Source organism: Euleptes europaea, chromosome 17 (genome assembly GCF_029931775.1).
Source record: "Euleptes europaea isolate rEulEur1 chromosome 17, rEulEur1.hap1, whole genome shotgun sequence".
NCBI lineage: Eukaryota > Metazoa > Chordata > Lepidosauria > Squamata > Sphaerodactylidae > Euleptes > Euleptes europaea.
The window spans coordinates 27,230,674-27,255,950 of NC_079328.1; the positions used below are offsets into that span (position 1 = coordinate 27,230,674).

The window sequence follows — 25,277 nt, forward strand, 5'->3', positions numbered from 1 at the left end:
TCATGCTTCTCCTCGCGGAACAAATCTGGCATGCCAAAATCAGGTGCCATCATGCTCCTCCTTGCTGGCCCCACCCCGGGGGTGGGAGAGGCTTCGGGCAGTGGCCCGACAGTAGGGTTGCCAACCTCCAGGTACTAGCTGGAGATCTCCTGCTATTACAACCAATCTCTAGCCGATAGCGATCAGTTCTCCTGGAGAAAATGGCTGCTTTGGCAATTGGACTCTATGGCAATGAAGTCCCTCCCCTCCCCAAACCCCGCCCTTCTCAGGCTCCACCCCAAAAACCTCCAAAGAGGGACCTGGCAACCCTACCCACCAGTAGGGTTTCCAACTTCCAGGTGGGGGCTGGAGATCTCCCAGAATTGCAACTGATCAGTTGAAGTTCCCCTAGCAGAAATGGTAGCTTGGAGATTGGATCCTATGACATTACATCCCTGTTGAAGTCTCTCCCCTCTCCAAACTCCACCCTCCCCAGGCTCCACCCCCAAATCTCCATGGAATGTCCAAGGCTGGAGTTGGCAACCTTAGCCACCAGGCTTATTTCCCCCGATATAGTAGATGGCCAATCTGCCCTTTCTTTGCAGTGGTGTTGCTGAAATGCCTCCGTGGTCAAGCCAGAAATTTATTTGGTTTGCAAGGGTTAGGATTAGCACAGGAACTGGGGACTCTTGCCAGAGCCCCTGGCAACAGTCTTTATCTTCAGTGCATTAGACTTGCTTACCTGTAATTTTTAATGTGCTCATCGACTTCGTTGAGTCCCACAGAATAGTTCAGGGCCATGTTGTAGGTACCTGCCTGGACTGAGGAGCCCCAGTTCACTTCTACAGAAAGACAGATAGATTGTTGGGATCCTTTCAATCATTTTGTCTTAACTCTAGTTAAAGTAGCTCTAATTGTGAATGTGAATCAATTTGGTATGATATGAAGCTTTGGGCTGATGGACTTCACACACTTCATATATGTCAGGGTCATGTTGCCTGCAGCAGTCATAAATATAACACACTCATACTTGTTTTCTGCAGTGCCCTTCCCACATTCATTAGCTAACAACACAAGCTAGGACCGCATTTGAGAACACACTGAAGTTGAATCAGGGACATGGATCTAACTGAGCATGGATCTAACTTTGCCTGACAAGCTATTTGTAGATATTGTGGGCCGGGACACCTCAGGCCTGTATGGAAACTCTTTCTACTTGCCAGGCCTGGAGACCCCTTAGTGCATTGGGCAGCAATTAAGAATCTTCCCATGGGTTCATGAAGGCTACCCAAAATATTAATGTTGGTTGCTGCATATGGTCCTCCCTTGAAAATAACTACATGAATTTTAGTTCCAGTGTAACATTTTCTCCTGTGTCTACATTTCTGTGGGAATCATTCCAAATCCACTTAAAACATTATGTTAGAGAAACCCAAAATTTATTAGTGGAAGATTTCACATGGGCACATGAAGCTTCTGTATACTGAGTGAGATCATTGGTCCATCAAGTTCAGGATTGTTTACTCTAACTGGCAGCAGCTCGACAGGGTCTGAAACGGAGGTCTTTCATATCACCCTCTACCTGATCCTTCCAACTGGAGATACTGGGGATTGAACATGGAACCTCCTGCATGCAAAGCAGATGCTCTACCAATGATCTACAGCCCCTCCCCCTGGATTACATGGATGAAGTTTCTGCAAGAGCAATTAAGAACATAACATAAGGAAAGTGCAGAAAAGAGCAACCAAAATGATCAGGGGACTAGAGCAACTGCCCTATGAGGAGCGGTTAAAACACTTAGGGTTCTTTAGCTTGGAGAGAAGACGGTTAAGGGGAGACATGATAAAGGTCTATAAAATTATGCATGGTATGGAGAGAGTGGACAGGGAGAAGCTTTTCTCCCTCTCTCATAATACCAGAACGAGGGTCATCTGCTGAAGCTGGAGGGTGAGAGATTCAAAACAGATTAAAGGAAGTATTTCTTCACACAATACATAGTTAAATTGTGGAACTCCCTGCCCCAGGATGTGGTGATGGAAGGCTTTAAGAGGGGAGTGGACATGTTCGTAGAGGAGAGGGGTATTCATGGCTACTAGTCAAAATGAATACCAGTCATGATGCAAACCTATTCTCTCCAGGATCAGAGGAGCATGCCTAATATATCAGGTGCTTTGGATCACAGGCAGGACAATGCTGCTGCAGTCGTCTTGTTTGTGGGCTTCTTGGAGGCACCTGGTTGCCCACTGAGTGAACAGACTGCTGGACTTGATGGACCTTGGTCAGATCCAGCATGGCCTTTCTTATGTTCTGTGCAAGAGCAGTTCCCAAGCAATGGAATCATAACCAATCAATGGAACCATCTCTTCACTGAGAACATTTATTTCAGCCCTTTCACCCTAAAACCAGTCCCTTGATGATTTGTGCCATGTTAGAATAGTGTTCTCCATCATCCGCTCTTGTGACCATGAAAGGAACCCATTGCTCTTGGGCAGTCTTTTCCATTTCCCCAAACCCAATGTCTGAGCTGCTGAGGCCAGTTACATACCAGGCTTCTTGTACAGAACATATCCCAGCAAGAAAACCACAATTCCAATGGCGATCAGGGCTGCCCACCACGTCAGCAGAAACATAATGACCACAGACACAACGGCACCAAACAGAGCTGCCCACTTGCTGTAATACCGAAATGAGGGCCTCCAACCTGTATGGACGAAGCACAGGAGATTAGAATCATAGAGTTGGAAAGGACCACCAGGGTCATCTAGTCCAACCTCCAGCACAATGCAGGAAATTCACAACTACCTCCAGTGCCCACAAGTCACAGCAGACTTATGGTGACCCCAGCAAGGGGCTTTCAAGGCAAGTGAGCAGCAGAGGTCCTTCCCCTGCAGAGTCTTCCTTGGTGGTCCCTCATCCACGTCCCAACCCTGCTCAGCTTCCAAGATCTGAAGAGATTGGGCTGTACCATACCATTCCACATCCTGCCCATGAATATGGGGCTGCTCAGAATCAGTGCAACTCTGTTCTCTCTTGACTTGATCTCATCTGCGCTTATTCATGCATAGAATCATAGAGCTGGAAGGGACCCCCAGGGTCATCTAGTCTAACCCCCTGCACAATGCAGGAAATTCACAACTACCTCCCCACAATACACACCCAGTGACCCCGACTCCATGCCCATTTGTATGACACTTCATTTTTAGAAACAAAAATTATCCAAAGGAGATGATCCCTGCATCATAGAAAGGTGGCCTGGAGCAAGGCGAAAGCTGGCGAGACAGTTGAGAAAAACATTCCACACATGGAGGAGGCACCCCACTCAGAGTTGCATTATCCTTGGGTGACAGTCATTATCAAGGGGACCCAAGAAGATAACCAGGTCTTGTACCAACTGAAAGGCTCTGTCTTGATACATGGGGGTGACATCCAGAGCAAAATTTCCGCTTGCACTAGAGCTCTTGAGCAAATGGAAATGAAAGGGGGGAAAACCTGTAGTAGCCACTTGCTTTGCTGCTTGCACAAGATCTTGCACTACCAAGTTTTGGACACTATAGTATATAAGTCGGAAAGCATTAGGTGTTGCTCTAAATCTTGTGCAAGCAGAACTGTGCTTAAGTCCGTTTGTGTTTCCACTTGCATATCCCTGGATCCAAGCCAGGGCCCACAAGCCACATTAGTTAGGTCCTCCCTGGCTTTGTGAAACTTATATCCTTGCAACTGCCCTGGGTCTGATCTGATGGGTTAAACTCAGCTCCTAAGTACAGCTATGCACATTCTCACCTGGTGAGTTTGTAATGGAGGCGTGGAAGCAGCTGAAGTTGATGAGAGAATAGGAACACAAGAAGAAATTGGAAATGATGGGGGCAATGGCATTCAGTTCCGCTGCAGGGATTGGGAAGAGAGAGATGACTGGTTAATTTTCTTAAGTTATTCAAAGTACAGAATAAAAATGAATTTAGGGGTCAAAGAAGAAGAGTTGGTTTTTATATGCTGACTTTCTCTACCACTTAAAGAAGAATCAAACCAGCTTCCAATCACCTTCCCACAACAGACACCCTGTGAGGTAGGTGGGGCTAAGAGAGCTCTACGAGAGCTGTGACTAGCCCAAGGTCACCCAGCTGGCTTCATGGGGAGGAGTGGGGAAACCAACCTGGTTCACCAGATTAGCGTCCGCCGCTCATGTGGAGGAGTGGGGAATCAAACCCAGTTCTCCAGATTAGAGTCCACCACTCCAAACCACTGCTCTTAACCACTATACCACACTGGCTCTCAAGGGATGGGGGTTAGTCCAAATTTTTTCAAACCCCTCATCAATCAGTATCTACCATAAAGGTAAAGGTCCCCTGAGAAGGACCGGGTCATTCCTGACCCATGGGGTGACGTCACATCCCGACGTTTACTAGGCAGACTTTGTTTACAGGGTGGTTTGCCAGTGCCTTCCCCAGTCATCTCTCCTTTACCCCCAGCAAGCTGGGTACTCATTTTACCGACCTCGGAAGGATAGAAGGCTGAGTCAACCTTGAGCCAGCTACCTGAAACCAACTTCCATTGGGATTGAACTCAGGTCATAAGCAGAGCTTGGACTGCGGTACTGCAGCTTACCACTCTGTGCCATGGGGCTCAGTGTCTACCATACCCCAATTGAATTCTACCCAGTGGTCTATTATCCCTAAGAACTTACCAATGAGAATAAAACCAATGGCAATAATGTAGGTCAGCATGTAACCCCTGATAGGTTCATTGTTTTTTCCATACCCTTTCCCAAAAAAGCCAATGACAGGATAGAGTTGATCCTTGCACAGGCACTGTTGGAGAGAAGATCATTTTGTCACTAGTGATGTCATTGGCTAGTAATCTGAGTTCCAGCTCAATGATTCCAGGGGAAGGCAAACATAAAAGGACATGTGTCTCTGCTAGGGCCTGAAGAATGGCCACCAAGGTGCAAATTCAGTCCCTTTTGCACAGGACTGTTACCCCTGCCTGACATTTGCTAAGACAGATAAATCCGAGAGAGCAAAAGAATTGTGAATGTCACAATCTCACCTGGAAGACTTTGGGTGCTGAAACAAGGCAGGCCAAAGCAGAAGAGAGGGTGGCCCCGAAGATTCCAGCTGTGATAAGGGGTGCAAACCCAGACACCATGCTCATGGTCTATGGGGGGTAAAGCAACAAACAACAGGTCACATTTGCAAGATACACAAGGTGCATAGAGATGCATGAGGACACATCTGCCACATGCATTCCTATCAATGAAGGCCAGGACACCTAGTCTCATGAGAAAGGGAAAGCTTTGCTTCCATCACAATAGCATCCCTCATTGCAGAGTTATCCTATTCCCTATAGGAGTAGATGGCAGCCATATGCTTATAGGAGAATATTCACTTATGGCTATTAGGGTGTAGGATGCACATGCAGAAGGTGCCAGGCTCAGTTCATGGCATCTCCAGGAAGCAGGGCTGGAAGCAGGGCTGTGAAAGATCTTGGTCTATGGCCTTGGAGAGCTGCTACTTGTCTGACTTCACAATACTAGATTATACGTCAGCTACATTGTAAGGTAACTTCCTATGTGCATATCAGAACAAGAATTAACCAGATAGTTCAGTAGAGGGACTTTATCAGTCCCTCTTCCTTTGGCATTGCCAGGCACTGGTTTTGCCCTCCCCAGTCCTTTCTGAAGAATGTGATTCTCTGAGACAACAGAGGAGCAACCAGCAGCCATGGATCCAAAAAGTGTGCACAATTCATCAGGGATGCCAGCCCAAATCTCGTAGGTTCAGATCCTTGACTACAGTCATTTTAAGTAGAAAGGCACTAACTTTGTCCCTCAAGTAGGGCTGTCAATTCGGTTCGGCCCGAACTGAAAATCAGCCGAATTTCCCTTGATTTGGCGGTTTTTAGTTCGGGAGGAACCGAACTCAAAACTGGCGGGCAACCGGGGGGGCCGAATTCAGCGAGTTCGGGAGTTCGCGAATAAATTCGGCCAATTCGGGGCCGTCAGTAAGCAGCATAACCTTCAGTAAGCAGCATTCTCCTCCCCCAGCCAATCGGTGGCCAAGCTGGGTCTTCTTCTGGCCAATCAGTCAGGATTGAGTACTGGAGGAATCAGCTGATGTGCGGCCGGCCGGGGAAAGAGAGAGAGAGAGGGGAATCCTCATGTGTGTGTGAGGGGGTGCTTGTGCACATTCACTCCTTTCCGTGGCTGCAGGGGGCGCATTTTTTGGGGTACAGACCCCAAACTTTCAGGGGATATTCAGACAAGTTTTCTTAAGAGACCACCCAAGTTTTGTAAACATTGGGTCAGGGGGTCCCGAGATATGGGCTCCCCCCCTTTTTCTTTCCATGGCTGCAGAGGGCGCATTTTTGGGTGTGCCGACCCCAAACTTTCAGCGGAGCATCAGACAAGGCTTCTTAAGATACCCCCCAAGTTTTGTAAACATTGGGTCAGGGGGTCCCGAGATATGGGCTCCACCCCTTTTTCCTCTCCCCCCTTTTCCATTTTCGTGGCTGCAGGGGGCGCTTTTTTGGGGGTGCAGCCCCCAAACTTTTATCATAGCTTCAGAGAATCCCTCTTAAGAGACCACCCAAGTTTTGTAAAGATGGGTTCAGTGGGGGCTGAAATATCGGCTCCCCCCCTTTTCTCTTTCCGTGGCTGCAGGGGGCGCATTTTTGGGTGTGCCGACCCCAAACTTTCAGCGGAGCTTCAGTCAAGGCTTTTTAAGAGACCACCCAAGTTTTGTAAACATTGGGTCAGGGCCCCCCGAGATATGGGCTTTCCCCTTTTCCCTATTGGGATGAATGGATCACCCTCGAGAGATGCATACATATGGATCTTATATTGGATACAAATGGAATCATATTGGATTACCCAGCCTCCCAGCCCCTCCTGCTGGAACAGAAGACAGCCACAGTAAGACCCCTTTGGGGGCTTTAATCTATTATTTTTCTTTTCTGTGTGTGTGTGTGTGTGTGGGGAGGGAGCAGTTTCTGTGGGTGGGGGGGGGGAAGCCAAAGGGGGCTTTTGCCGGTTCTGCCTGGGGTGTGTGTTCCCCCTCCAGTCTCTCTTTCCCTGGTTTGAGGGGGGGCTTCATTTTTATTCTTCAGGTTTTTCCTCATTCATAAGATCAGTTAGGTTATTTTGATGCTTGCTCAAAACTGGTTTTCAAATGGTGACTTAAAGAATGCATCTGCCTGGTCCCAAGTCCAATGCAAAAGGAGAAATTCCACCCCCTCCTGCTCATTATGCATAGCTAGCTGCCTCTGTCCCTTTCCATGGTATGCAAACTCCCAGGTGTCAGGTGTTGCTTTGCACTGTTGCAAAGGTGTTGCATTGCGTGCTTGTGTTGCTTTACAGTTGTATTGTTTTGCAAAATTCTTCACACCTGCCCCGCCCTTTGCATGTTTGCAAAGGTGTTGCTTTTCAGTTGTGTTGCTTTGCAAAGTTCTTAGCACCTGCCCCGCCCTTGCTCTCATCAGCTGTTTGTCGGGGCTGGGAGCTTTGTGCTTGGGCGGCAAGCTCTGCTGAGAGATACACATTAAGGGGGGGGCCTTTCAGGGCCCATATCTTAGCCCCCCCTGACCTAATCTTTACAAAACTTGGGGAGTCTTTCAATATACGTCCTTTGAAGCTCTGCTGAAAGTTTGGGACCTCTAAGCCCAAAAATGCCCCCCCCAGAGCCGCGGAAAGGCGCGATTGTGTTTTTAATGGCTTTATTCGGCTGAATTTTTTTTCCGAACTTTGAATTCCCGCCGAATTGAACGGATCCGAAGTGGGGGAGTTCGGACTTCGGCATGTACCGAACCCACAAGGGCCAAATTCGGCCAAATCCGAACTGTACCGAATTTTTTTTTTGACAGCCCTACCCTCAAGTCCCCAAGTCCAGATCTTCCAATAGACAAGAGCAAATACGAGATGCTGTTCTACCCCAATCCCATCATACTGATACCTGGTAATAATTCATGAGCCCATAGCGACAGCTCTGGGTTTGGGCACACTCTGTGAAGTTCCAACCATAGTCACAGGTGAGTCCTGTACAGCCCACAGAGCCAACAAAAAGGGTATCATTCACATTTCCAGATGCATCTCGGACCACGCAAGCACCTAGGAAAGAATAAAAAGATAAAGGTCCCCTGTGCAAGCACCGGGTCATTCCTGACCCATGGGGTGACGTCACATCCCGACGTTTCCTAGGCAAACTTTGTTTTACGGGGTGGTTTGCCAGTGCCTTCCCCAGTCATCTTCCCTTTACCCCCAGCAAACTAGGTACTCATTTGACCGACCTCAGAAGGATGGAAGGCTGAGTCAACCTTGAGCCGGCTACCTGAAACCGACTTCCGTCGGGATCGAACTCAGGTCATGAGTAAAGCTTTTGACTGCAGTACTGCAGATACCACTCTGCGCCACAGGAAAGAATAGTTTAGGATTATTTCCTTCTTCTTTCTTACTCATCCTACACTCTGCGTTTTCAAATAAGCACTTTAGATTTTTTTTTTTAAAGTGCAATACCTTACATGGAAACAAACAAAAACATCTCAGAACATTCTGCAAGTTTTTGAGTTCTCTAGAACTCTTCATCAATCTGGAAGATGTTGTCTTCAAGCATGGTGGTAAAGCCCTGAGTTTGAACTTGTGGGTCTTTTATGCACAGCTGTTTCACTCCCCGTCACCCCTCCGATGACTTCGGGTCTTTGTGTTGATTATGTATGCCATTTCCGGCCATCAGAGGTCACCTCACCCCCTGAGTTTCCCTACATTTTGCCTGCATTTTCAAATTCAAGCTAAAACAAGTCCCTGAAAACATGGGAGAACGCAGGGGGGACTGAGGTGATCTCTGACATTTGGAAACGACATGCATAATCAGCCAGAAGACCTGAAGTCATTGGAGGGGTGATGACGAGTGAAACAGCCATGCATAAAAGACTATGGTCTTAAAATGGAATACAGGATATGCTGCAGGTGAAATTGGATTAGATGTGTTGGGTGCAAAGAAGATTTTCAAGCTGGCTCAAAAACTGTATTCTCCCTTTGTGAATCAAAGTGGTGGCAGTTAGTCAAGTGTCTTATCAGCACCAAAACAGGCGTCCAAATAAAGGTGGTCCTTTCATTAACATGTGTGTGTGCGTGTGTGTGAAGTGCCTTCAAGTTGCAGCCGACTTACGGCGACCCCTTTTAGGGTTTTCATGGCAGGATACAAACAGAGGTGGTTTGCCAGTGCCTTCCTTTGCACAGCAACCCTGGTATTCCTTGGTGGTCTCCCATCCAAATACTAACCAGGGCTGACCCTGCTTAGCTTCTGAGATCTGATGAGATCAGGCTATCCTGGGCCATCCAAGTCAGGGTTTCATTAACATAGCTGGAGCTTAACCTAAGGCATGGACTTAGGTAAAGAGTAAATGGAAGTCAAATAGAGTAATATTACCCAGCGAATAGAGGGCAAGTCTCCTGTAAGCAAAGCCCCCTCTTTTTATGTCAATTAGAAGATTCTAATAAAAGGTACAACACACGATTTTCACGTTCGGAATTTGTCTGTGAAGCAGTGTGGCTACCTGCAATTTTAAATACTTTTGAATAACTTTCCCAGTACAGCTGTGCATGCTTTGTAGCATTTTAAGTTAATGGCTGTGCTTGGAATGCATTAACTCCCACTGAACGAATATTTGGGAGATGAAAGCAGGGTTCCGCCTGCCAGTCCCCCAAATGTCACAAGTTCACCAAAGGCTGGAACAGACCCTGTGTATGTACATACAACTTTTATGTGCATAGGTGAAGTACATGCAGCCAGAAACTCTCAAATTCAGGGTCCTCACCAGTATGATGGTCAGTGGAGTGCCGTGGTTACAGTGTTGGGCATAGATCAAGGACACTGGAGTGCAAATGCCCACTTAGGCACAAAACGTAATGAGCGGCCTAAGGCCAGTCAGTAGTTTTCAGTCTAACCTACTACCTGAGGGAAGGCAGCTTGGTATAGCCCGATCTCATCAGATCTTGGAAGATAAGCAGGGTCATACCTGGTTAGTATTAGGATGGGAAACCACCAAGGAATACCAGGGTTGCTATGCAGAGGCAGGCAATGGCAAACCGCCTCTGTTAATCACTTGCCTTGAAAACCCCATAAGGGGTCACCGTAAGTCGGCTGCAACTCAACGGCACTTTACACACACAACCTACCTCCCAGGGTTGTTCTGAGGACAAAAGGGGTGGGAACAATTTGTGCTAGGTGAGTTCTTTCAAGGAATGATGGGATAAAAATTAAATATTTTTTTAAATAAACGGTGTAAACATCCTTAGAGAATTATAAAGGTTCAGCACCACAGACAGCACCCTACAGAACTCATAGTGAAGCACAGTTCTCCAAACCAGGTACAGCAGCTCTTTCCACTCCTGGACGGAGTACAAGTTTGGCGAAAGTAAATAAGCCTCTCTTCCAAAGAGTACATGTAAGAAGCAGGAGATTCAGGGAGAGAGAGAGAGAGACAGAGAGAGAGACAGAGAGAGAGACACAGAGAGACAGAGAGAGGGAGAGAGAGGGGAGGAAAGAGAGAGAGAGAGAGACAGAGAGACAGAGAGACAGAGAGACAGAGAGAGGGAGAGAGAGGGGAGGAAAGAGAGAGAGAGGGGGGGGGGAGGAAAGAGAGAGAGAGAGGGGGGGGAGGAAAGAGAGAGAGAGAGAGAGAGAGAGGAGGAAAGAGAGAGAGAGAGAGAGAGAGAGAGAGAGAGAGAGAGAGAGAGAGAGAGAGAGAGAGAGAGAGAGAGAGAGAGAGAGAGAGAGAGAGAGGACGGAGTGACAGAAAGAGCCTACATCAGGAGAGAGACCACAAAGAAGAAATTTTTGTCTATCGTCTGGTGATTATGTAGCCTGGAGAGAGAAAGGACATTTTGCCAATCAAAATATTGGCTTCAAGACTCTAAGAACATAAATTAAATCAGAGGTGCATCTGTTGCTTACCAATTGTAGCAGAAATAACCAGATATGATATTGTCGTCCAGAAAATAGCCATGAGAGTACCTTTAGGAATAGCTATAGCAGGATCCTGCCCGAAGGAATAAATGAGATTTAGAAAGGTTTAGACTCAGGACTGGCATCAACCACCAGGTGGCTTGCTACCACCTGAACTTGCATGACTCACCCATGCCTGGCTGTTCAACAGCAGCCCTTCCATGAAAGCCAGTGTGGTGTAGTGGTTAGACTTCAGACTAGAATCTGGGAGATCCAGGTTCAAATCTCCATTTTGCCATGGAAGCTCACTGGGTGACCTTGGGCCAATTACTTATCCTCTCAGCCTATCCTCTCACAGGGTTGTTGTGAGGGTAAAATGGAGAAGAGGGGAATGATGTCAGCTTGCTTTGGATCCTCACTGTGTAGGTGGGGGGTATCAATGAAGTAAATAAATAATAAATATTGCAGAAGGGGTGTGTGTGTGGTTTTGATTTATGGTGACCCCCATAAGGTTTTCAAGGCAAGAGACGTTTGGAGGTGGTTTGACACTGCCTGCCTTTGCATGGGCCGAGAGAGTTCTGAGAGAACTGTGACTGGCCCAAGGTCACCCAGCAGGTTTCATGTGGAGGACTGGGGAACTGAACCTGGTTCTCCAGATTAGAGTCTGCTACTCTTAACCACTAAACCATCCTGGCTCTAGCTGAAGATGGGGTGGAGATAAAAGGTACACTGGTTGGTGGGTGAGAAGGCAGGGTTGCCAACCTCCAGGTACTAGCTGAAGATCTCCTGCTATTATAACTGATCTCCTGCCATAGAGTTCAGTTTACCTGGAGAAAATGGCTGCTTTGGCAACTGGACTCTATGGCATTGAAGTCCCTCCCCTCCCCAAACCCCACCCTCCTCAGGCTCCATGCCTAAAACTCTAGTGAGAAGGAGAGAGGAAACAGTGAGGATATGGGGGTTGCCAGGAGAGAGGGAAAAGGAAATCGTGTGGGGAAGTGTATATGGGGAAATTAGGAGCCACCTGCAGGTCCTTGCAGGTTCTCCACTACACAGATGTGGCAAGTACCACACAACTGGTCCATAGTTTTCCCAGGGAGAGGCTGCTGGAAGAGGGAAGGGAAGAAAGCGAAAGTCAGGGCTGCGGATAAAGGTAGGTTGACTGGAACGTGGGAAGGATAGAAGGAAGCAGTTAAAGAGGAGAGGCTATGGGACTTTCAGAGAAGGGAAAGAGGAAATAGTGGTGAAGGAGAAATTAGATGCCCTCTGCAAATCCTTGTCGGTCCCCTCGTTATAAACAGATATATTTATCAAATAATGGGTGGAAGCCATCTACATCAAGGTCCAGCTGTGCGTGTCAGAAATAGCAGACATCTGGCTTGTTTGACCTTCCTTCCCTTCCATGGTTTGCTGTGTGAATGACTATAGCCAGTACTTCCAGTGGGAGGTCAGGAGACCCCACCTTGTACACCACCCCTCCTTTCCCTGCGGGCCCCCGCCAGCAACTCCTACCTTCAAATCACCTGAAATGTTGGCTCCTGCCAAGATGCCAGTAGCGGATGGGAAAAAGATGGAAAACAAACCAAAAAAGCTGCCATCGGGCCCTCGCCAGTGTGGCACGAAGTTCTGAGCAAATATGTCCGCTGAAACAGAAGAGTTTCTTTTTGTAGCCAATTCAGGGTAACCATACTTTTCCACAATATTTTCCTCAATATATTGGCAAGGTTTCACCACCACCACCCCCTCCTCTTTTTCTTTAAACTAAGGTCTTTTATGCATGGGAGTTTTACCTGTGGTTCGATGCTCTCTTGACCCTCTCTTTTCTGTCCAAATCCTAAAAATGTTATCATGTTGTTGTTCATCCTGGAGAAAGTCCTGGGGTTTCCAGAGTAAAGCAGCAAAAATCAGGAAGTGTCTGAGTTCCTGCCCCTTTAAAACACTGCTTTGTAATTGGCTGTAGTGTTTACTGTGAGAAAAATGTCACACACACTGACAGCTCCACTCTCCCGTGCTTTGGATTATGCATGGAGATGAAGACAATTTGACCTGGGCTGATCTCAGGGGAGATCGAAGAATCAGGTTATAACAGCATTGGGAAGACCCAGAAGTTGCGAGGGCTGGATGTGAGGTCATCTCATGCATAACTCCAAGGAACAACCAAGTTAGTCCGGGGGTGAACTTCAGTCAAAGTACCCATGCATAAAGGACCTATGAAAACAGGTTGGGATTGGGTCTGTCCAAGAACCCACCAGGGCTTGGAGGAGGTGACCCCCACCCCAGCTGAAGGGATAGGGCAGGCAAGTGTCTGTGAACAAAACTAGTTCAGATTTTGGTAAAGAGAGGAGCAAATAGAAACAGCTAAAAGTTGGTTGAAGCATTTTGGGGTATAGTCTCTTTCTCTCTCCATCCCTCTCTCTCTCTGTGCCAGGGGATCTGATTTGGGGTAGTGGATCTGTTGTTTTGTAGGAGTGCCTACATGCCTCCACCTGTGTTCTAGCTGTAAGTAAAACAAATACTATAAAAATGCCCTCAATTCTTCTTGCTCTCTCCTGCTAAGGAACCAACCTAAGTGCTGACGCTGGAACTTCTTGCCACTAGAGGAAGTGGGGATCATGTAAGGATAGGTAGGTCCCATGATAGTTCTGATACTTGTAAACATCTTTTGTTTTATTGGATGATTCTAGGGTGAGATGTAAAACCAGCATTCTGCAAGTGGAACATGCCTTCCGCACGTGGATACAACTTTTAGAAAAATATTAGTTTTTTTTCTTACCCACACAAATATTAGCAGGAGGAGCAAAATTGAGCTTTACCACAGTGAATTCTGGTGTGTAAAAAAAGGATAGAGAGACCTTTCCCCCACTCTTCCCTCCCCTTCTATGCTTAGTTGGCTTTAAAAGAGAATTAGACGAATTAATGGAAGAGAGTAACTATCATGGAGGGCATACGGCTATCAACAGGATTACCTACGAGGTCTAAATGGAACCTCCATGTTTAAAGATAGTAGATTTCAGAACATCAGTTGCTTGGGGGGAAATGGGGGGGGGGCTACTCCTTCATGTCCTGTTTGTGGGCTTCCCAGAAGGATCAGTTGTAAACAGCATTCTGGACTAGATGGCCCTTAGCAGAGTTCTTGTTTTTTGTTCTTATGATTTGGTGAACTCTTTGGAAAAGGGTTGCAGTGGAGAATTGAAATCATTTGTTGTTGCTGTTGCTTAAAGAGAAGCATTTACTTTAACCTGTTGACTTGACAGTCTCATCAGTCACCTCAGACCTTACACGGCCTTTGAGTTTCTCTTGCTTACTTTTCATATTACTTTTTCTAGGGACCTGCAATTCACAAAGAGTCCTTCCTGTACCAAGCATTCCTGCCAGCAGTTGCTTACCTCGGTAACCGAAGAATCCTTTTGCTTGTTTCTCCACACTTGCTGGAATTATTGTCCCTACAACATAGTTTACGAAGGAGATCATGATGACTATGAAGAAGAGAACCTGGGCCTGCAAGACCAAGCAAATACAGTGTGAGAACTGGATTGGCCTAGGGGAAAGGCAATGGCTCAGTAGTAGATCATAAGCATTGCAATCAGAAGGTCCCGGGGTCAATCTACGACATTTCCGGTTAAAGGGATGTGGGTGATATTGAAAGACCTCATCCCAAGACATCACAGAGCTTCCAGTTCATAAACAGACCTTGACTGACCAATGTCACAGGTGTGAACAATATGAAAAGCAGTGCACGATGGAGTCATAAGCACACTGTGTACTTGGATTGTATCAAATGTAGCAGAAACCAAAGGGGTTGAGCTAAACACTATCTAATACAACAAGCAATTAATCTATTTTTATTATATATTGTGCACAATTGTATTTAAAAACACAGGGCCTAATACAATTACTGGGCCTAAATACAATTGTACACAATATATAATAAAAATAGATTTATTGCTTGCTATATTAGATAGTGTTTAGCTCAACCCCTTTGGTTTCCACTGACTTTTAGGTTGAGTTTCTTTGTTCCCCTCTTTTCTTCAATGGTTTCAGATGTACTATAGAGGTGACACAACAACCTACATTTATTTTCGGGTATATAATAAAAGAGGAGGAAAGATATACTCCTCACCCCTCAAAATTAGGATGTGCTCTAAATAGGCCACTGCCTATCAATGACTTCTTCCTCCAAATTCTGGTCCAGCAGACATTGCAGCAACCCAGTACAAATTTGAAGAAGGGGCGGGGCAAGCACTGATAAGTCTGCCCCAAACGGCTGAATCAGCAGTGGTCTGAATCAGGGAGTGGCAGGATCACCAGTACTGGACCTAAACCAAGTCAAGTCTGTACCCACTCAGGTAATAAGCATGGAGCTGATGATGAGGGTCAAACAAAGGGTCCCTCAGACATTTAAAAAACTGGATTGGGGGATAGTGTTTGGGAAGGTCAGGGGCAGAACGTTGGAGCCATTTTTACCTGTCTGGAATTCCCAACCAAATCAGCTTCGGTTTCTTTCTCCGTTTTGTATATACATACATATATATATAAAAGAACTTCTCACCTTAGCTTCCCATTCCATTCCAGCCAAGGAAATGCCGAGCAGCACAGTCACGGTGATGACCCCGATAATGCGGATGTCATTTTTGGGATCTACGATAGGAGAGTTGTATTCCTAAGGAAAGAAACTCAACCATCAGCTGTTTGAACAGCCTGTTAGCTGAATGAATGCAGTGGTCAGCGACTTGGATTAACTCCAGGTATGGGAATCCACAGGAAATAGAGAACAAGAAATCAGCTAACTTAGCAGGGACACTGAGGAAGGATAAAAAAACCCGACACACCATTGAGGAAAGATAAATTTTACCTATCTCTTCTTTAACCAGATGGCCTGTGCCTAGGGTTGCCAACCTCCAGGTACTACCAGAAAAAGAAGGCTCTGTGCTGTGTAGTATAGAGAAGACAAAAACAGCACAAATTTCCAATGCAATTAAATATATTAAGTGCAAAAAGGTATACAGTGAAAACACATGCAACAAACAATATACACAAAATACAAAGGATCAAAAGGATAAGGTAAGTACTAAATGTTGTTGCTTATCAATGACTTGACAATTTCTTTTACAGAGTTCAAACTTCCGGGTAAGTGCAATTGTCCAAACGTTTTGAGGACATATGAACAACTAGAACAGCTGGAAAAGATGAAGATGGACGTGTTGTCTAGATCATTATTCACGTTTCGCCAAGGCTTCATCAGCTGATCAATTTCTCAATAAGAATTCTATACAAATATATGACCATAATAGGTGCAATTCCAACTGCCCACAGGCTTAATGATGAATCAATGTAAGGACGTATGATTCATCATTAAGCCTGTGGGCAGCTGGAATTGTTCTAGTTGTTCATATGTCCTCAAAACCTTTGGACAATTGCACTTACCTGGAAGTTTGAACTCTGTAAAAGAAATTGTCAATTCATTGATAAGCAACAACATTTAGTACTTACCTTATCCTTTTGATCCTTTGTATTTTGTGTATATTGTTTGTTGTATGTGTTTTCACTGTACACCTTTTTGCACTTAATATATTTAACTGCATTGGAAATTTGTGCTGTTTTTGTCTTCTCTAACCTCCAGGGACTAGCTGGAGATCTCCTGCTATTACAACTGATCTCCAGCTGATAGAGATCAGTTCACCTGGAGAAAATGGCTGCTTTGGCAATCGGACTCTATGGCATTGAAGTCCCTCCCCAAACCCTGCCCTCCTCAGGCTTCGCCCCCCCCCCCCAAAATCTCCAGGTATTTCCCAACCCGGAGCTGGCAACCCTACCTGTGCCCCTAAAACAGTTATCTGTTTAACGTGTTTTTTTTTTTACAAATTGTCTAAAAAGATCTCACAGTTTTCCTATGAAGTTTGCTTCATTGCTGAATCCTTCTCATAGACAACAATTTCTTGCTTACATTCCATCATTTCATCCCCATGGGGCAGAAAGGACAATTGTGTCTAAGGAGGTTACTGAATTTTGTAACAACTCTGGTTCAGTTGGGAAGCTCGAGTTTTCTTCAAATGATTTCTCCATACTCAGAACTTAACTTATTCATCTTTTTCCTTGACCATATTAACGGAATTCAGTAGAAATATTGCTGTTAATGCTGATGCCTGGGTTTTTTTTTACTAAATAGCGTATAAATGGCAAATCATACTAAAATGGCACTAAACTGTCATAAGAACAAACAAAACTAATGAAAGAAACAAACAAAATGAGACCTCCCCCCGAAAAAAAAATAGGCAGACAAAAATGGATTTCCCCATCATGCACAAAAGTTAACAAAAAAACGAAAATATACATATTCACACATCTCAAATTGCATATCTTTTCCCATCATCTTTCCAATTGCTTAAAAATTGCTGTCATATCTTCTCACCTCAGCTTTTTCATTAGGCAAAAAGTAGCCCCTTCCTTTCCATGTATAATTTAGTTTATCTGTATATATTATATAAACATATTAGGGCTGCAGGAACCGATCCATTTAACTGATGGATCTAACAAAGTAATCTGACAAAGTTACAGGCTACAATCCAAATAACACTTTCTTGGGAATAAGGCCCGCTGTAGAAAATTGCACTTACTTCTGAGTATACCTGCTTAGGATTGTCCTGCCAGATGGGTAATTGGCGGAAGCAAATTTAACAGGGGTGTGTGTGGGTAAATATAAATACTTGTTCGTTTTTTGAAGCTATTTTGGCTCTGGTGTGTTAATGCAGCAGGTTTTTTTTTAGATAGTTCAGTTTCTTCATCCTTCCTTCATTCTCAAGAGGCCCCTATACTGCGATTTCCATAACATGCATATTTATTTAAATTGAAGCCATAAGTGATCATATGTAAAGCCTGGGTAGGGGAGGGGGTTGTGAAAAGTCTCTGTGAGGTGTTGCCTAGCAGCAGGGCAGACCTGGCTGGCTGGTTCCCTTGGAAAAAGTAAAACAATTGGGAAGCAAGGGAAATAACTATGGGGGTGAGGGAGAATTTACCAAGGTGCTACCATTTGCCCGGTGCTGAACTGTGGTTGCCTGAAAAGAAGCTGGTTGAAACTACACGTGTTGAGGAGTGGTTTACATTTGGTGGGGGGTCCTTTTTCTCAGCCCCTTGTAAAAATGGCCCTCAGAACCTTTCGAGGGGAGTAGCTAGGGTTGCCAACCTCCAGGTAGTACCTGGAGATCTCCTGCTATTACAACCGATCTCCAGCTGATAGAGATCAGCTCACCTGGAGAAAATGGCCATGTTGGCAATTGGACTCTATGGCATTGAAGTCCTTCCCCAAACCCTGCCCTCCCCAGGCTCCCCCCAAAAACCTCCCACCATTGGCAAAAAGGGGCCTGGCAACCCTAGGAGTAGCACTGCCATCTCTAAATTGAGAAATACCTGGAGATTATGGGGGGGGGGTGGAGTAGGGTTGCCAGGTGCCTCCTGGCTGCCAGCAGGGGATGAACCAGGGGAGGGTGGGGTTTGAGGAGGGAAGAGACCTCAGCAGGATATTCCACTGGAGAAAACGGCTGCTTTGGAGATAGACTTTAAAGCAGTAAAAACCCATTAAGCCCTCCCCAAACTCCACCCTTCCCAGGCTCCACCCCCAAATCTTCAGAAATTTCCTAACCTGGAGCTGGCAAACCTAACCTAATAGAGCGTTGATTGGGCTTTGGTGAACCAGCATCACATCACTTCACAATAAATACATTTATTTTTAAAAAAACATTTTTGAAGAGGGATGTAGTTGCTGAGCCCCACCACTCATGATGGTTCATTGTTTACCTGAAGAAGATCCCGCACCGTTTCTGCAAAGCCCACGGTGTGCATGGCCACAGCTACTGCATTGGCAAAAGCAAAGATGAGGCCGATAGAACCTCCCAGCTCAGGCCCAAGGCTTCTGGAAATGAGGAAATAGGTCCCACCTAACAGATGAGAATGTGAAAACTTACTTCAGTTTCAACAATTCACCTATGGGGATGTAGCTGGCAACTTTGATGTCAGGGTATTGGTATGCAGGAACTACATGGATGGCCACTTACAAGCTTTCTGGAGCTTCACTGGATTATCTTTCTCTCATTTTCTTTCCCAACCCACATGGTACAGTGGTTAGGGTATCGAACTAGGATTTCACACAGCCATGTTCAAATCCCTACATTGTCATGGAAGCCCGCTGGGTGAATTTGGGCCAGTCACACCCTCTCACAGCCTAATCTATCTTAGAGGATTGTTGTGAGGATAATAATGGAAGAAGGGGAGAGTGATGTTATAAGACACTTTAGGTATCCATTGTGGAGAAAAGCGGGGTATAAATATCTAAATAGATAACCAACCTATTTCTGAAGAAGGGCCATGGAACTAGCAAAAGGATAACAACAGGATAAAAGTAGGGTAAAGAGAAAGGAATGTAACCAAGGGAGTGCACATTCCAACTAAAGCACTGATGTGTCTTATCAAATAATTTTTCAGAAAAATGTGGGGCATTTACACTGAAAGAATAAGAGTTTTTTTCAGAACTAACCAATTTCTGATTTAAAAATGCTGATTAAAGAAATCAGTGACAGCAGATATCTCCCAAAATGGTAGTACTACAAACTCCACCAGTCAGGCCTACCCAGTTCTCTAAGTGTGCTGCAGTCACGATCTGAACTGGCCACTGCAAGCATATGAGTTGAGAAGAGGCTGCAAGTCACATGTGACTGTTACACAGGGTGGGGACCCCAGACCCAATCTGCGTGTGCTGTAATGTGTGAAGAGATGGTACTGGTGGTAAGAAAGGGACCTGGTTTTTGGGTAGCTTCTTCTAGGTGTCCGGTTATGAAATATGCCTGCTTGTGCATCCATCTCATCCCAAGGGGCTTGAGTAAAACCATTTACCTGCCAGGGATGGGAGAGGGCAGTTGAGGAAACATTTAGGGATAATTTAGTACTCATCTACCTCTCTCCACTTCTCAGAAATAGTTGAGAAGATTCTTGAAGATCTTTTCTACTTTTTCTGCAAGCTGAAAGAAACTTGTGCTTCAGATTCTGGACCAGGCACCATTCTTATCATCTGTGGAATGGTATAGTAGAGCCTGAGTAGAGAGATTGGAAACCAAGCAGGGTCCATTCTTGGATGGGGGCCACCAAGGAAGACTGCAGAGCAAGGCAATGGTAAACCACCTCTGCCTCTAACTCGCCCTGAAAGCCTCTGCGGGTTGTTGTAAGTTGGTTGTGATTTGATGGCACAAACATACAGTTCTTATTAAAACACTAGTCTCGAAACATTATCTAAAGGCACAGAATGAAACCACCTGGTTGAAGCTAAACACATATGGGTCTGGAAAGCACCGGGATGGGAAAACCTATAGAATTTGTTGAACTTTCATGGGAAGAAAGGCCAGATAAAGACAGCATTAATAAAAACATTATGTTTGTGAGCATAAAGTAAGGCATGCCGAGAGAGAGAGAGAGTCTGTGGAATTTTGCCAAGTTCTTCAGCTAGGGATAAAATACTACCTGATTTGACTTTGCCATTGGTGGAAATTGCTGAGATGGATAGCCCAGTGATGGTGGTCACTGTCACAGACAACAGTATGATCACCCATGTCAGTGCTGTGGAGAAAAGTAATTGATTTAAATTATACTGCAGCATATAGTATAACATCAGTTATATTGAATTTCCCCCTATGTGACACCCATAGTTACTATGGAACCCACTGATGAATTTCTGGTGCCTTCCTTCTTCCCAAAAGATTCTCTTCTCCAAAGCAAAAAAGCACAGTCCTCACTTTCTTCTACCACATCAGAGCCGGAGGTTTTTCAGAAGAGCTCAGTATTTCCCATGTATCTGGTACCTGAGGCATGCCTTTTCTGAATTAAAATTGGAGATACTCTTAATTCTTGCTCCTGAAAATATTTAGTTACAGAACCTGTTAGAATACAAAGTTCCTGTCCTCGAAACAGCCTGCCCCCTGTGTTTCTGTACTAATCACTATTCTGGACTTCTGCTTCATCAGAAATGATTGATTCATCCAGCACCCAGGATATGCTGATTGCGGGGGAGGCAAAAGCAGATCTGTGAATCATGCACAGATACAACAGACAACCTCCCCGAGGGTGGTAATTCTGCTATGTCTCTGTAGCGCTGAGTGACTGAATGATTTGGTGCAGTAGAATTTCCCACCCCTTAAAAGAGATTAATTGGGAAGAGGCAAGTGCAGAACAGTAAATCAAGCAGAGATACAGCAGGCAATCTTCCCCATGAGTGTGCAATTTGGTCTAAATTTGTGAGTAATTTATTTTCACACGGCAAATTAATAATACTCCCATGGTGCCAAGTTTGGAAAATTTAATTTTTTAATCTTTTGCAAATCTGTTTGTAAGGCACATTGGGAGTATCTTTGTCCGGGGGCCAGTTACTGCCCCAGTTTTCCCTGACATATTAATATTAGTGGTGTTTGTAAGGGATTAAATTTTCGACCCTAGAATAATTAACACTGGAGTCAGTCTCCTGATTTCACTGTTCTGTAAAATGAGTATACAAATAAATATTTAAAGGTACATTACCTATCCCTGCTTGTGCGGTGATCCAAGGCAGCCGCAGGTAAAGAATGACACCCCAAATATTAAGCATGCACCGAATCTAGAAGGGACAACAACAGTAATAACTGGACCGAATCAATAAGATGTAGCCAGAACAAAACTTGGGAACAGGGAAGTAGATCATATGTTGGGATAAATTCAGTCAGCATCTGAATGAAGATTTCCTTGCTTGAGCCTATGCGGACCTGCACTGATCGGGTGATGGAGCCTGGGATTTGTACAGGATAGGGGAACAACTGGAAGGCTTGTTTATACAAATGGCAGAATCAAATTGGCTGAAGAGAAAGGGGTGGCGTGCGTTGATGTGTACATAGGGGTCAACTCTTTTACCCTCAGTCTGGTGGTCAGAAGGGACCCCTCCTCCCTCTATTGTCCATAGAAGAAGAGTTGGTTTTTATACTCCACTTTTCTCTACCTTTAAGGAGTCTCAGAAGGGCTTACAATCACCTTCCCTTCCCCTCCCCACAACAGACAGTTTGTGAGGCAGGTGGGGCTGAGAGAGTTTGGAGAGAACTGTGACTGGCCCAACCCAGTTCACCACTCATGTGGAGGAGCAGAGAATCAAACCTGGTTCTCCAGATTAGAATCCGCCACTCTTAACCACTATGCCACGCTGACAGGAACCCACCCACCCCATTGAGGGGAACAGCATTTGAACCCTACAGAATAGTTTACCCCTTTCTTGTATGTGAATATACAGAATCTCATGTGGGCACAGGCTAGGGGGAAAGGTTTTATCTATCTATTTTATACTATAGGAGGTGGGAGTGGGAGGAAGGCAGCATGGTACAGCCCAGATTTCAGAAGCTAACCAGGGTCTATAATTGGATGGGAGACACCAAGGGAGATGCTGTAGAGGCAGACAATGACAAACCTCCTCAGCTTCTCACTTGCCTTGAAAGCCTCTTCACTGGGTTTACCGTAAGTCAGTTGTGATTTGACAGCACTTACATCTATATAGGCCCTGATATATCAAGGCTAGCCTGATCTCATCAGATCTCAGAAGCTAAGCAGGATCAGCCCTGGTTAGTATTTGGATGGGAGATCACCAAGGAATGCCAGGGTTGCTGAGCAGAGGCAGGCACTGGCAAACCACCTCTGTTAGTCTCTTGCCATGAAAACCCCAAAAGGGGTAGCCATAAGTCGGCTGCGACTTGACGGCACTTTACACAACACACACAACACACACACACACGCACGCACACACACACACATCTATATAGAGGGTGACCTAAATTCCTCTGACATAATGCACCCATTTTGCACCATTTGAGTTTCCTTGTCACAGAGGATTTGCAAGTAGGCCTACCATCACTGTGTTGTACCGCCTGTGCAACTTACCATCACCCCTTTAACCCACCCAAAACGAACAGGCTCGCCTTGGGGTTTCTCAGCCCCCTCGCTTGCCCCTTCTTCAGTCTCTCCTTCAGAAAGGCCATCATCTCTGTGAAGTTCATATGCTGGAGGATGGAGGTGGATACTTTCTTGCTGGGGGAGGGGGAGCCACAGGAGGAAAGATAACAAAGAAAGAAAGAAGTCAGGACAAGATACTGACTGAGAGCACAATTTAGCGCTAGAGTGTCTACAACAAGTCAACTGGCTATTTCACACATGCTGAGTGCACTTTCAATGCCCTTTGCTACTGAATTTGACTTTGTGAAATGGCAAAATCCACTTACAAATGATCTCTAAAGTGGATTGAAAGTGCATTGAAAGTGCACTACAGCGTGTGTGATAGCACTCAGCGTGAGGGGATTTAAAAGCAATCTGGAGCTTTAAACACAACTGCTTGGGATGCAAGTGGGGAGAACTGTAGCAGGTTCATGAAAAGGTACATGTGCACTCTTCGTAGTTGATGCAATATGTACGTTATTCACAGCTGGCCCCAGTGTCTTATCTTTGAAGTAGGAGCTCCAGGAGGAGCTCTGTTTTGTACCCAAAATCACCAAGTAGTGAGGCATACTGCTAAATTCACAAGAAATGTTGTGTATTGGGGTGGGGGTGGGGATTGGTACTCCACCTCCCAGCTCTGTCGAGGCATATTTTTAAAAGTAACTTTTGCCTGGGTGTCCTGCGAGAGCTTTGCTTCAAAGGATTGTTGCCTCGTCAGTATGGTAAGATCTAAGCATTCTAGTGATTGCTCAAGATGGGAACCTCAATTTGGTGCACCTCCCAAACTCTCAGAAGGCAGGATCTCAGTGGTATTCTCTGCTTTATCATGACGCCTCGTGGTCCATGGAAACAAAACCTGGCATTGAAAACAAAGGGACGGTTCCCTTATAACCCGTCTCAGACTGATGCATGTTCAGACTCAGATGTGAAAGGGAAACTTACAAAGTTCCGAAGACCCTCACTGCAGTCCATGTAGCTCCTGCTCAGTCATTCTGATGTTACCAAGGTAACTGGGGCAATTTTGGATCCACCTCCCTCTACCTGCCTTCTCAAAATGCAAAGAAGGAAGATGAGGTTACCCCGATCACGGACCATGATATGATATGTTATGATATGTTCCTTTTTTCTTTTTTCTTTTCTTTCTCCCTTTTTCCCTTTTTTTGTATCCTACAAAAAATTAATTAAAAAAAAAACGCAAAGAAGGAAGATGAGGAACAGCTCTGTGATTCAAAAGTCGCAGTCCTGCTTTGTTCTTTTCGTTGGAGTCAGGAGAAGAGTGGAAAGCAGTGGTGCTGAAGACCCTGAGGGAACATCCCTGGGCAAGGGAAATAATGGTTGCATTCAAACATTGGCCAAAAGATACAGGGACCTAAACAGCTTTGACTTCCTCTTGCTGGGATAGGAAATGGACAACAGTCAATGCTACCTGCTGGCTCAAGATATAACTACGCTTGGGGGAAAGATTAAGGGAAAGCCACACAATTTTGGCACCATGGTTTGCCTTTACCTTGAGGAACGAGTGCAGATCGGCAAGGGTGGGTCTGGGATTCTTGGTTTCGCTGGTGATCTTTGTGTTGGCATAGTGTTCGTAAGCCGGCACAACGTCAATTGTATTGTAGCCGAAGGTCCGCATGTAGAAAGTGCTGTTGGTGGTGAGGTGGTTGGCTTGAGCTGTATCGTACGGGGCCATATCAGTCTGTCCATAATGCATCCTGCCGCTGTCCTCACTGCTGATCAGGGTGCTGATGGTGAACCTCCCGTTGGAGCGTGCTGGGTCAGCTGTTCGTTCCGACACCGGCAATTCGGCCATTGCATTTCCTTGGATGTTGCTTGTGACTCTCTCACAAGCTCACTCTCTTCGATCAGACAGGTATGGGACGGTGTAGGTTTGGAGCATATAGTGCAACATAACAAGAGCCATGGGAACTTTATACCCTGCAAAACCAGAAAGAACTGACTGACCCTCTGCTCAATTAACTCCCAACAGAGGGAACTAATTGGTTTAAACCATCTTGAGCTGGTTGTAGGAAAGAATAGCTTGGAGGGATATCTAAATACCTGCTCACCAACTTCTAGTTCCAGATCAAGCATATGATAACAGATTTGGCATTAAGTCCTGGGGACAGACTAACTAAAAACACACAAGGTTGATAGGAGGCTGGGATGGAAGAACCTCTCTGATTCGTTTTGCAAATGTACATTCCATTTCTTTTACAGATTTGTTAGGTATGACAAAAACAAGCCATGTCCTTGCTGGGAAGGAGATGATTCATGGTCTAGGCAGGCCCCTCAAAACACTTACCAGAGTGGCCTTTTCCAGTGTTTGCCTTTCAACTATCTGAACCTGAGAATTATTTGCACTTAGCAGCACAAGAGTGTTT

At 45.5% G+C, this 25,277-nt stretch overlaps 1 protein-coding gene across 1 annotated transcript in view; it reads right to left on the bottom strand.

Annotated features, from left to right (window-relative positions):
* SLC12A3 (solute carrier family 12 member 3) overlaps positions 1–24,706 on the bottom strand; it is a 41,045-nt gene extending 16,339 nt beyond the window's left edge. The window contains exons 1-15 of the mRNA XM_056862980.1: positions 24,404–24,706; positions 22,846–22,992; positions 21,469–21,544; positions 20,419–20,514; positions 18,706–18,845; positions 15,464–15,574; positions 14,301–14,412; positions 12,427–12,557; positions 10,924–11,008; positions 7,924–8,078; positions 5,024–5,131; positions 4,662–4,785; positions 3,761–3,862; positions 2,526–2,681; positions 722–821 (exon numbers count right to left, since the gene is read on the bottom strand). Of these exons, the coding sequence (XP_056718958.1) occupies positions 722–821; positions 2,526–2,681; positions 3,761–3,862; positions 4,662–4,785; positions 5,024–5,131; positions 7,924–8,078; positions 10,924–11,008; positions 12,427–12,557; positions 14,301–14,412; positions 15,464–15,574; positions 18,706–18,845; positions 20,419–20,514; positions 21,469–21,544; positions 22,846–22,992; positions 24,404–24,706 (1,946 nt within the window). The remainder of the gene's footprint in view (positions 1–721; positions 822–2,525; positions 2,682–3,760; positions 3,863–4,661; positions 4,786–5,023; positions 5,132–7,923; positions 8,079–10,923; positions 11,009–12,426; positions 12,558–14,300; positions 14,413–15,463; positions 15,575–18,705; positions 18,846–20,418; positions 20,515–21,468; positions 21,545–22,845; positions 22,993–24,403) is intronic.
* Positions 24,707–25,277: the final 571 nt, after the last annotated feature.